Here is a 12,542-nt window from a genome sequence, read left to right as displayed (position 1 = left end):
TTATTATTTTTAAATTTTGTTACAAGGGATATCAGTGAATCTCTTTTATTCAGTATACCATAATGCCCTTGTAACTAAGAATACCATTTCATGTCTCAGCTGCTCATTTTTCACTACATGAAACCACCCAGATAACGAGAAATGGCACTGGACTTATCTGTATTCAGCTCTTCTCTGACTGATAATTGTATCTGCTTTTCTCTCCAGATGCCTACAGGAGAACGGTTGCATCAGATCTGTTCACACCCTATATTCTACCTTCACCCTTTTGGTCTCACCAGCCATCACACTCTATTTACCAGACCACTTGTTATTGTCATCTATCACTTTCTCCTATCCTCACCCATCCCTGTTATTTTCCATCACAATCTCAACTACATTCAGCAGCAAATATGGAGCTATAATCACTGTTTCTCTTCGATCACCTCTTCCTACTCTGTATCTCTCTTTATACTCCTGCTACCTTCATCTACCCTGGTTCATCATCTGTCATTGTTTTCTTGCCTCTTTATCTTCTGGATTGTCTTACCTTGAACAGACATGCTGTAAGGTCTTGAAGAATCTTTATCCTTGTAGGGCACAAGGTAACATTACTGGTGCTAATGCCACACTGAAATACAGCCAGTGTACACTTTGTAATATGGATGGTGGTCAAACAAAGATAATGTAGGATCAAGAGGACTTTTTAGTCAGGTTGAGGACAGGACAATCTCTCTAGTGTTAGTGCTATAATAAAATGTATCCAGTACACTCTGTACAGTGGTTAGTATTAGGAAAAACATTCAACTGTACAGACTTTGCTAAAAATGGAATGCACAAGTGAGATGTCGTCTTCCGATCCATCTAGAAGAGCAGTAACTCCAAATAAGAATTGACTCAGAATGTGATGTGCTGTCCAACTCGTGCCTGTATAGAAAGCAGACATAAAATGGATAATGACAATAACATAGAGTTAAGACTCGTTATTGCATATAACTTAATCTGTTATCATATATGAATGTTTTTACATTTGATATTTTTTTTTATATTTATTTTCGCCTCTCTTTTAGCCAAGTACTCCTGTAACACAAACACCTGAAGAATATAAAACAGGTTACCTCCAAAGTTGGCTGTCATGGGCTGTTGGTTATTCAGAACCCTTGTCTCCTGATTGTTTAAGCAGTGAAACTGAAACTTCTGCTGAAGAATCCTTCGAGGATAGAGAAAATTTAGGTAATATTTTCTTTGAATCCTATTTATTTCTGACTGTATATTTCAAAAATCCATTTGTTTTTTTGATTAACAATTCGTTAATGGTCCTGTTTAGCCAGCCTCTTGTTTACTGTGTAATTAAGAAGTTTGCTTCCCAACTACATGCTTTCAGGTTCAGTCCCACTACATGCCACCTTGGGCCATATTGTCTCCTGCAATAGTCCTGGTTGGTCAAAGCTTTTTAGCGGAGACCAAAAGAGACCCATTTCATGTGAGCGAGTGTGTTTCTTTGTCTTGGCCATGGGGGAAATATTACCTTGCTTAGAAACAGGTAGGTGATGGTGACAGGTGGGGAATTCAGCTGTAGAAAATCTGCATCCATAAACTTCATCTGACCCATGAAAGCATAGATCATAGAAAAGTGGAAATTATAACAATGTTGATTCCTTCAGATAAATCATCATTCCTTAACAGATCCACTTATGTAAATTGACTGGCAGCAAATATTAATTTCCCACTGCTCTGCTTATGGTATGTGAAGATTATTTTGATCATGAGCTGAATGCCCTAACCACTAAGCCATGCGCCTTCACTTACCAATGTTACTTTATTGTTAAAATCACTTTTGCTCTTGCCCACCATCATTGGGCATTGGAAATACCAGGAAATTCTGAATCATTCAAATTCATGTAATTATCAGATGTGACCATTTGGTTGAAAAGTTTGCTTCTCAATCATGTGGTCCCAGGTTCAGTCTTGCAGTGCAACCCATTGCGCAGGTGTTTTCTACTGTAGTCCTAGGTTGACTAAAACCTTGTGAGTGGATTTAGCAGACAGATACTGAAAAAAGCTGGTTGTGTATATATATATGTGTGTGTGTGTGTGTGTGCATAAGTGTGTAGTTTATGTGTACTCTTGTCTTGACATCATGATGGTTGTAAACAAGCATCATCATCATCATCATCATACAAGCGATGCTGTTCATGTTCAGTCTTCTTTGAAAATATGTCTGGCCATGGGAAATATTACCTTGTTTGGAATCGGGCTATGGTTGGTGACAGGAAGGGCATCTAACCATAGAAAAATCTGCTTCAACATGTTCTGTCTGCAAACCTGGAAAGGTGGATGTTAGATGGTGATGATGATTATGTTAATATCAACTGTATTATAGGTGTCAATCGTAACTCTATAACCCAAATATATTTTATTTTCACAGAGCGAGAATTGATGGACATTGTGAACAAATCTATGGACAGCGATACATTTTACAAACGAGACAAAGTGTTTGCTACATTAAACTTTTGCTTAAAGAAAGGGTCAATGAAGCTGCTCACAAGTACTGAAAAAGGTTTGTTTTTGACAAAAAAATTACTTCTGTTCTAGCATTTAGATTGATTCAGTTAAAAATTTTACTAACAAAGTAGAACAACGTGTGTGTGTGTGTGTGTGTGTACATTTTCTTATTATTGTCATACTTCTTTGTTACAGACAGCACTATTCGGGAGATGCTGGTTGCAGAGTGCAATGATATCAACATTAATGTTGAAGCGCGGCCTCAAGTTGGTGCTTACAAATTTTGCCTAAGCTTAGGAATTTTTGAGCTGCAAGACAGACTTATTAAAGAATCTTGTTTCCCAAGTCTTATTGTTCCAAATCCAAAGGTAAAGTCTTGACTTAAACGTAATTATTCTTGTCTCTATTAAACATTTTACTCCAATAGTTATTAACTGTACTCATGTGAATTGTTGTGTTTGCTTTACATGTTTAAAATAATAATGTAATTTTTATATTGTAATACTAATAATTTATAGAAATGACCAAACAGCCCCTCAGTTTTTGAGTCTGAATCCACAGCAGGCTTTGGTGTATTCAGACAATACTATTAATTTTATGCACTTTAGATTACTCGCATAATCAGTACTAAATTTATTAGGAATGTCATCAGTGGTAGACTGGTATCTTATCAAAAGAGAGGTTTAATTTATTTTTCCATTAAATATCATCAAATTGGATTCAAGTGCTGTTCCTCTTGAATTCTTCATGGTTTTGGTAATTTTTAACAGATAACTTTAGTTAATGAAGCTGAAAAAGTTTTCTTAACTATTCAACCATACTTGCACCCATTAATGAACATACTGTAGTGCTGGTAACAATATGAGCCATAGGACTTTTGACAAGTTGTCCAACTGAAATACGCTGGTGCCATGTAAAAAGCATCTGTGCTGGTGCCACATAAAAAACCCCAGAATACGCTGAAAAGTGGTTGGTGTTAAGAAGGGCATCCAGCCATAGATACCATGCCAAAACGGACAATTGGAGCCAGCTGTAGCTCTCTGGCTTGTTATCTCCTCAAACCATTCAACCCATGCCAGCATGGAAAGCAGATGTTAAATGATGATGATGATAATGATTAAAGTATGCCGATAAACATGAACAAAATGACTGAGGGTTTTACATATTTGATTTTGAATTTCATTTCAGGAAATTTCATACACATTCCGTAGAATGCGTTTTGGTAAACCTCTTGCCAAAACTACAACAATCCAAGAAGTACCAGTGTCTGAATCAGGCGTTGATCCTTGTGAGAAAATATTTGAAGTGACTTTTGAGAAATCAGAGTCAAACAGTAATAAAAAGTACAAGTGAGTGGATTACATTTCTTTTGTGCCCATGGAAGTTCTTTTAATTAATATCTATGTAATCAAATGATTGGTTAAATATATTTGTAGAGTATTTTATGATCAATAGGTAATCAACCTCATTATCCCTCACTTCTGAATGTGACAACGTGTTTCTAGTTAATCTTATGGTTGCATTTACAAGAAAAATTGAACTCAATACTGCAAGTTAATAAAACATCTGCCAATTTTACAATACATATTTGAGTGAGGTTGTATAATGTATACAGCTACTCAACCTGCTGGAAATGTTAACCAAATCTCCATAAAATCACATCCTACCATCTTAAAAACCAAAAAGAAGAAAAAGGACACAGAGGACATTGTAGTTTCTGGTACAAAGTTTTCTTGGCTAAAACACATTTGATTGTAGCTCTGTTTATTCATGGTGTACCGGGAGATAAACAACACCAGTATTTGTGTTTTCTCTGAAACAAAAAAAAACAAAAACAAGATGGTCACAGATAGAATGCCTTTGCTCATGGGTTTGCTTGGTCAGTGCTGAACTGGGTCTAACCAGCAACAATGACCATCATCATACTACTGATGTTCTTAGCAGTGTAACGTTACTACTCTACGGTGCTGGTTTGCAGCTTGGTCTCTAACTTGGACTAACAGTATAGTGACAGAAACAGAATATAAGGTGGCGAACTGGCAGAAACGTTAGCATGCCGGGCGAAATGCTGAGCAGTATTTCGTCTACCGTTACGTTCTGAGTTCAAATTCCGCCGAGGTCGACTTTGCCTTTCATCCTTTCGGGGTCGATAAATTAAGTACCAGTTACGCCCTGGGTTCGATGTAATCGACTTAATCCCTTTGTCTGTCCTTGTTTGTCCCCTCTATGTTTAGCTCCTTGTGGGCAATAAAGAAATAAGAAACAGAATATTACTTAAAAAAAAAAAATGAAGTAAATATAATAATGTTATTGTGAAGATTGTTGTTCTCTTCGTGAATGTTTTTTTCTCTGTTTCCAGAATCTATGTGAAAACCAAATCAATAGCCATTGTCTGTAACCCTTATACAGTAAAAGAACTGAAGGATTTCTTTACCGTATCTTCATCAGCTCATAATTATCAAGACATGGGCCAAACCCTTACAGGTAGGCTTTTGTAAAATCCCTCAGACTATTCCCCACTAAAAATACTTTATACCTTTAATGTAGTACATGCCATTTTAAGTATCTGGATCAAGTCTTCAGTGTGAATTTGATTCAATATTTTGATGTGCTGCTTCCTGCCACAGAAGTGCATGAGTTGTGGTGCCTTCTTCCCCTTTCACCAGCATTGAAGGCCTTGCAAAAATATCAAGGATGCTGCACCTTCTTTTCTGAATAAACCATACTATTTTACTTGTTTCAGTCATTTGACTGTGGCCATGCTGGGGCACCGCCTTTAGTCGAGCAAATCAACCCCAGGACTTATTCTTTGGAAGCCTAATACTTATTCTATCGGTCTCTCTTGCCGAACCGCTAAGTTACGGGGACGTAAACACACCAGCATCGGTTGCCAAGCGATGTTGGGAGGACAAACACAGACACATAAACATATATACACACACACACACACACACACACACACACACACACACACACACACACACACATATATATACATATATACGACGGGCTTCTTTCAGTTTCCGTCTACCAAATCCACTCACAAGGCTTTGGTCGGTCCGAGGCTATAGTAGAAGACACTTGTCCAAGGTGCCATGCTGTGGGACTGAACCCGGAACCGTGTGGTTGGTAAGCAAGTTACTTACCACACAGCCACTCCTGCTCCACAAAGCTAATGTAAAAATACAATTGTCTCCTCACTCACTTTGACTGTTGTGATTTTACATTTTGAGTGATTTCAAATGATTTGATCTCTGAATAAGAATTTGATTTTATTTTTAGATGCTGCATATAAACGATACCAAAATCTAAAATTCCATACAAAAACTGAATTGCAAAACAGATGGCGGGAGCTTCTACAAGGAAAGAAAGTACCTGTACGTAAAACCATATTTTTTTTTTAATCAGTGAACTTCTTTTCCTATTGTGTGTTGTTTGTATGAGAACATGTGTAAGAGAGGCATGTAACATGAAATATGTAAATGGCTCTGAAGATTCAAGGGAGAAGCCTGTAAGGGTCAGTACTTGCTTCTGATGCTAAGTGGATGCATATGTATGATAATATCATTAATTGATGTTTTATAGGTTTTTAGTGATATTAAGTTTGTTTCATCATTGTTAAAGTTTTATCCTTTCTTCATTTATATCCATTTGGTTTATTATTTTCCTCATTGCAGCAACAAAATCGAATTGAAATAAAATTGGACATAGCAGCCCCTAAAATTATTGTCCCTGAATCATTCTTTGATCAGAATACAACTTTAGTGGTTTTTGACTTGGGTTATCTCAGTTTTCAGAATGCTACAACTGGTAGCATAGCAGAGAAAAGTCCCCAGTTTGAAGATCAAGATGGTATGTATTTATATTAAAAACTATTTTTTATTTCTACTGATAAAAAAAAATGTGTAATTATTTGTAGATTATTTGCAAACTCTATGAGTAGCCATATATTATGAACAAAGTTTGTTCCTGATTACATTAAATTTCCTTCGCTCTAAATGTTAGTCTTTGTTTTTCCCTTTTATCAGAGGAATTCTTAACTCCATCACAGTCTCCTCCCAATGAGCTTGAGTTGAGCGAAGAAGTCGTTAGCTGTAGCCCACAGCCACAGCAACTACCACAGCCAACAGCTGAAAGTATGAACGAAAGTTTCTATGAAAGGTAGGTCACAACATTCTCAATACTTCCAACATTTCACATGCTTAGAGTGGCTTGCAAAGCTTTGCTCATTGTTATGATAAACTATTTCAAAGTAATATTGGGATGAGGTGGTGAAGCATGACCTTTGAACATTAGGCTTCACCGAGGCAATGACTCGTGACCGAGGCCTTTGAAGATACGCTTTTGGTGCAAGGTGGCACCGACCACTTGAAAACGCTGGACGTTTAGGTGAGGTTATGATCCATGCATCGAGGGGTTAGCAGCCAATCCCGTAGACGGATGGATTCACCCCCTGGACGCGTGGTCTCGACTATGAAAGTCAGGGCCCTGCTTGCTCCTTCGCTTGGTTGCTTGAAGTCTTGCAGAAAATTGGTGGTGGCGCTGCCCACTATAAAAACCAGAGCATCCCAATGAGCGCGAGGTCGTTACCAGTGCCACTGGACTGGCTCCTGTCCAGGTGGCACGTAAAAAACACCATTTGAGCGTGGCCGTTGCCAGTACCACCTGACTGGCCTTCGTGCGGGTGGCATGTAAAAGCACCCACTACACTCTCGGAGTGGTTGGCATTAGGAAGGGCATCCAGTGTAGAAACTCTGCCAAATCAGATTGGAGCCTGGTGTAGCCATCTGGTTCACCAGTCTTCAGTCAAATCGTCCAACCCATGCTAGCATGGAAAGCAGGCGTTAAACGATGATGATGATGATTGGTTTCAAATTTTGGCAAAGGTCAGCAATTTCAGGAAAGGAGATAAGTCAATTACATGAATCCCCAGTTCTCAACTGCTACTTATTTTATTGACCCCAAAAGATGAAAGGCAAAGTCAACCTTGGCAGAATTTGAACTCGGAATGTAAAGACAGATGAAATGCCACTAAGCATTGTCTCCAGCATGCCAATGATTCTTCCAGCTCTCCACCTCATTTCATAGTAATATTGCTTGAAATGTTCTGCAATTGACCACACATTTTCTTCCTTGTGACTCTCTTCAATGACTGCACCTCTATCAAATATAATCCAAAAGCAAACATTCTCTTTAAAAATAGTTAAAGGAACTTATCAAATGTTATTGCCAGAAATGTAAAATATTAATAAAAGCAAATTCAAAGAAAGACACAACATAGAATAGTTGCAGCTGGAGCACTTTTGATCATAGTTTTGCTTAGTCAGATTTGACTTGGTACCAAGCAATAATGTAGTTTTATTACTGAAAAATCTTCATACCAGTGTTGTCTTATAATCTTACTTTCTTTCCATTGTTATTTTAATGAACTCTATTCTGAAGAGCAACTTTGACAGCTGCAGCTCATTCCCGCTTGAAATCATCTGGTCTACTTCTTTCCTTGCTTATTCCCAGTTGTATTAATTTTGATTGCTTAAACCCCATAATAGACTTTTATTAAATCATTTTATTTCCTGCATTCCTCTTTCAATGTGTATGTTATTTCTGTTGTGTATCTTAATACATAGATATCAGGTAATTTTGGAAGATTTACAAGTGTTAGTTGGCCAGACTCATGACAACTGGAAAGCTGCCCATTCTCGAGGTAACACCCGTATCCACTTGCTAGACAAGTTCAGCATTGAGGTACTTTTTGAAAGGTAAGCCTCTCGATTTCAAATAATAAAAAAAAAAAATTTTAGAAAACAAGAGATATATTTATAGATGTGAGAGTAATTTCTTATTTGAAAATCAATCACTACAAATAATTTATTTTTACTTGAGATCCAGTTTTTCTAATGTTTTCCAATTTTAGTGGATATTAACAAAATTTTATAGCCCATAAAAGATGTTTTAATAGTTCATAAAAATATATTTAACTAAAGTGATTTCAGTAGAAATGAAGTCTATGTTGCATCTTGGGAGGGTCATTATGTGAATAATAAATACATGTACTAGTTCTATTTCACTTTTATTATCATTATTAATCAATTACAGAGATGTACTTGCATAGCAAGTGACTTGATCTGAGATTGTATGCTGAAACAAAAACAATTGCAGCATGAAAGATGTTTGTAAACCACTCAAGAACACGATGCAGCTCAAAGTTTTGTCAGTGAACAAGTCGTGGTTTCAAAGCGATGAAAATATTTTGACAGAAATAAAATCTAAACGTTGAAGTGAAACTAACAGTTTTTGTGTGTTCTTAGATGGCTTACAAACATCTTCCGTGCTGCAATTGTATTTAGTCAATTAGTTGACTATTTAACAGGTTAACTAGTCAGTTATTTGATTAATCATTCTGTCAGCTAGGTTTGTCAGAGTTCTTTCATCACGACCTCATCAGTGACATACCTGCTCTATTTCAGGTCTGCTCTAGATTTGTCTGTCTCCTAGTTTACAGATTCTATATTTCTATTTATGGGGATATGAGTGAAGATGTCTGTGTGTGTGTGCATGAAAGAGAGAGAGAGAGAGAATGTATGTGTGAGTGTGCTGGTGTATGTACATGTACACCTTTGGCATGATGTAGATTTTGTAAATGAGATAATGTGTGTGTTTGTGCTTACATGTGTTTGTTGGTGTATGTGTACAGTTTGAATTTTGCCAGTACTGCCTGACTGGCCCTTGTGCCGGTGGCATGTAAAAGCACCCACTACACTCTCGGAGTGGTTGGCATTAGGAAGGGCATCCAGCTGTAGAAACTCTGCCAGATCAGATTGGAGCCTGGTGCAGCCTTCTGGCTTGCCAGTCGTCAGTCAAATTGTCCAACCCATGCTAGCATGGAAAGCAGACGTTAAACGATGATGATGTGAGTGGTTAAACATTTATTTATCTATTTATTTTACTCTCAGTGTCTTTGTGAATGAACTGCATGTGTAGAGGGTATATCTGTGTGTTTGCATGTGTGCATGACCATTCAAGTCTATTTATTTTGGGGATGACACAGATCAAATTTCAGTTTTATAGCTTTCTTCATCTCTTTTTCTCATAGCTCATCTCATAAATCATGAAAGAAAAAAATATATATGTATTATATTTTAAAAGAAGATTGTCTTTTTACAATAAGTATATATATATCTTTATATTTCAGACGTGTCATATTTACCACTGATCCAGAATGGCCCTCTGTTAGGCTCTCGGGAACTTTACCATCACTCACTATTCATGCAGACCAGAAAAAGGTACACACTTATGCTGGCATATCCTCATTGACAAATGTTATTTAAAGCAACAAACAAACTCCATATCCATACAGCCATTTATATATATATATATATATATATAGGCGTGGCTATGTGGTAAGTACAGGTTTCTCAGGTGCTTTGTGAGGATATTGAAGAGCTGTGGACCTCTGAAGCCCAGGCTATTGCAGTATCTTGTCCTACATCTTGATGGCAAATTTGGAGTCTTTGGCACTATGCAGTGGCGCCCAGTTCTAGTATTTGTGTAACTTTCGATGCCAAAGCTTGGGACAAGTCCTTCGAGGATCTTCCGGATGTATATTATGGCATATCTTTCTTGCCTACGCTCTAAGGAATAGTCTTAATCTCTTGAGTCTTTCCCAATAGCTTATATGCTGCATAGAGGCTATCTTCTTCGTGTAGCTTTGTCGGATTGCCTCAAGTTCTGAGATTAATTTGACACTGGTTGGTGACCATAGCTGAGAGCAATAGTCAAAATGGTGTAGGACAAGTGTCCTCCAGAAGATGATAATGTTAGGAGCCTTGATATTATCTGTTTTAAAGTTAACTCATTTTTGCAACAGTACAGGTTAAGTATCAATGTCTATTTATATATATCTTCTTGTCTATCCGTTTGTCAGTGTGGTTTCTATTTTGTATTTTCTCTTATTCCTCTATGATTTTATACATTTTAGGTGAAAGCCTTGAGTACTTGTATGAATCAGCTGTCATCACTTCATAAAACACAAAAACCAAAATTGAAGTCTACAGTCAGTATTTACCAAAGTATGGACATGGATGCAGCTGACCCGAATATTTCCAGTGCTTCGTATAGCAAGTATGATCAATATTGTTTTGTTTTAACTTCTAACTCACTTGGGAAGATGTCTTCCACTATAGCTCTGGGTTGAACAAAGCCTTGTGAGTGGATTTGGTATAAAGAAACTGAAAGAAGCTTATATACATGTGTGTGTAGTGTCTTTTTGCCTTGACATCATGTGATAGTTGTAAACTAGCATCAACATCATAGAACTAGTATCCATCATATCCAATCTTGTGTAAAAATATGTCCAATGATGGGGAATTATTACCTTACTTGGAAACAAGTGAGGGTTGGTAGCAGAAAAAGCATCCAGCTATTGAAAATCTACCCCAGTGAATTTTGTCTAACCTATGTGATATGGAAAAGAGGACATTAAAATGACGAAGATGACATATATATGTATGTTTGTTATTCATTTTACCATGCTGACATGAGCTGGATGGAGACTTATTTGAGGTAGAATTATGCAGCTAAATGCTTTCGTGTTGCTAATTCTTACCATACAGTCATGAATGTACCTACATGTGTGTGTGTTTTGCTAATATATGTCAACTAATAATTAATCTTCTCAGAATAGTCCTTTACAATACTTGTTCTGCATTGTTACAAATAATCTCTTGTCATTCTCACTATCAAAAATGCAGTGATTTAGTACCGTCTGTAATGGTGATTTATTGATGACCAATGGTGTTTTTTACGTGCCATCTGCACAGGAGCCAGTCCAACGGCACTGGCAACAACCTCGCTCGAATGTTCTTTCACGTGCCAGTAAGGCGACACTGGTAACGATCACGCTCAAATGGTGCTTTTTACGTGCCACTGGCACGGAAGCCAGACAGCTGCTCTGGCAATGATCATGCTCGGATGGTGCTGGTTCAATTTCATTTAGTAAATAGATATACTGTCATCAATTAATTATATATACTTCATGCTCTTGTAAGAAGTGCTTTATGTCTCAGAAAGAAGTTAATGTTCAAATACTGCCAGGTCAAATTAATTTCTTCTTTTCACCAGCAGTAAGTATGAAAATAACAGCAGCAAAATAATGACAGTGATATTATTATCATCATCATCTTTGTTTAACATCCACTTTTCCATACTTGCATGGGTTAGACAAAATTTCTGTTGCCAACCCATATCTATTCTGAAGCAAGATATTTTCCCATTGTCAGGTGATGTTTATTTACAACCATCATGTAATATCTAGAAATATCTAGGAAAGAGCGTGCACGCACACACACACTGGTCTTCTTTCAGTTTCCGCCTGTCGAAGCTTTGGTTGCCCTGGGGCTATAGTAGAAGACACTTTCCCAAGGTGTTGTGCAGTGGGACTGAACTCAAGACCACATGGTTGGGAAGCAAGCTTCTTAATCAGGTAATCTAACTTACATCTTGTAAAATTTTCTTCTCGTTTTTTTATTACAGTGTGCCACCTTCTGAAAAAGAGAAGCAACAGCAAAGCAAGATGATGGAAGCATCTGTTTTACTAGAAGCAGAGTTTTCTGTCAATAAATTATCACTGGAAATTAATAGCCGAGGTAATTATAATAATTTGTCTTTTATCTTCTGCTTATTTCAGTCATTAGACTGTGGTCATGGTGGGACACCACCTTGAAATGTTTTAATCAACAAATCACCCCCAGTACTTACTATTAAAAGAAATCATTACTATCATTATTATTATTATTTTTTTTTTTTCAAAGTCTGGTATCTATTTTTTTTTTGTCTCTTTTGCCGACCTGCTAAGTTACAGAGATATAATCTAACCAACACTGGTTATCAGATGGTGGTGTTTGACAAATATAGACACAATCACACACACATACACACACAATGGGTTTCAACACAGTTTCCATCCACGAAATTCACTATAGCAGAAGACACTTGGCTAAGGTGCTGCACAGTGGAACTGAACCCAAAACCCCGTGGTTGCAGAATGAACTTAACTATAG

General features: G+C 37.2%; 1 protein-coding gene across 12 annotated transcripts in view; it reads left to right on the top strand.

Annotated features, from left to right (window-relative positions):
* The window catches only part of LOC106877485 (intermembrane lipid transfer protein VPS13D), a 178,439-nt gene that overhangs the window by 72,294 nt on the left and 93,603 nt on the right, over positions 1-12,542 (top strand). For all 12 annotated transcript variants that reach the window (XM_089349874.1, XM_089349875.1, XM_089349873.1 and 9 more), the window contains 12 exons: positions 1,050-1,212; positions 2,408-2,539; positions 2,680-2,852; positions 3,673-3,833; positions 4,844-4,968; positions 5,767-5,861; positions 6,162-6,336; positions 6,513-6,645; positions 8,112-8,243; positions 9,677-9,767; positions 10,463-10,605; positions 12,016-12,128. In XM_089349874.1, the coding sequence (XP_089206000.1) occupies positions 1,050-1,212; positions 2,408-2,539; positions 2,680-2,852; positions 3,673-3,833; positions 4,844-4,968; positions 5,767-5,861; positions 6,162-6,336; positions 6,513-6,645; positions 8,112-8,243; positions 9,677-9,767; positions 10,463-10,605; positions 12,016-12,128 (1,636 nt within the window). The remainder of the gene's footprint in view (positions 1-1,049; positions 1,213-2,407; positions 2,540-2,679; positions 2,853-3,672; positions 3,834-4,843; positions 4,969-5,766; positions 5,862-6,161; positions 6,337-6,512; positions 6,646-8,111; positions 8,244-9,676; positions 9,768-10,462; positions 10,606-12,015; positions 12,129-12,542) is intronic.

Source organism: Octopus bimaculoides, chromosome 3, assembly GCF_046866305.1.
Source record: "Octopus bimaculoides isolate indiv1 chromosome 3, ASM4686630v1, whole genome shotgun sequence".
NCBI lineage: Eukaryota > Metazoa > Mollusca > Cephalopoda > Octopoda > Octopodidae > Octopus > Octopus bimaculoides.
The sequence above is the reverse complement of the archived record's forward strand: the minus strand, read 5'-3'. Positions and strand labels throughout refer to the sequence as shown.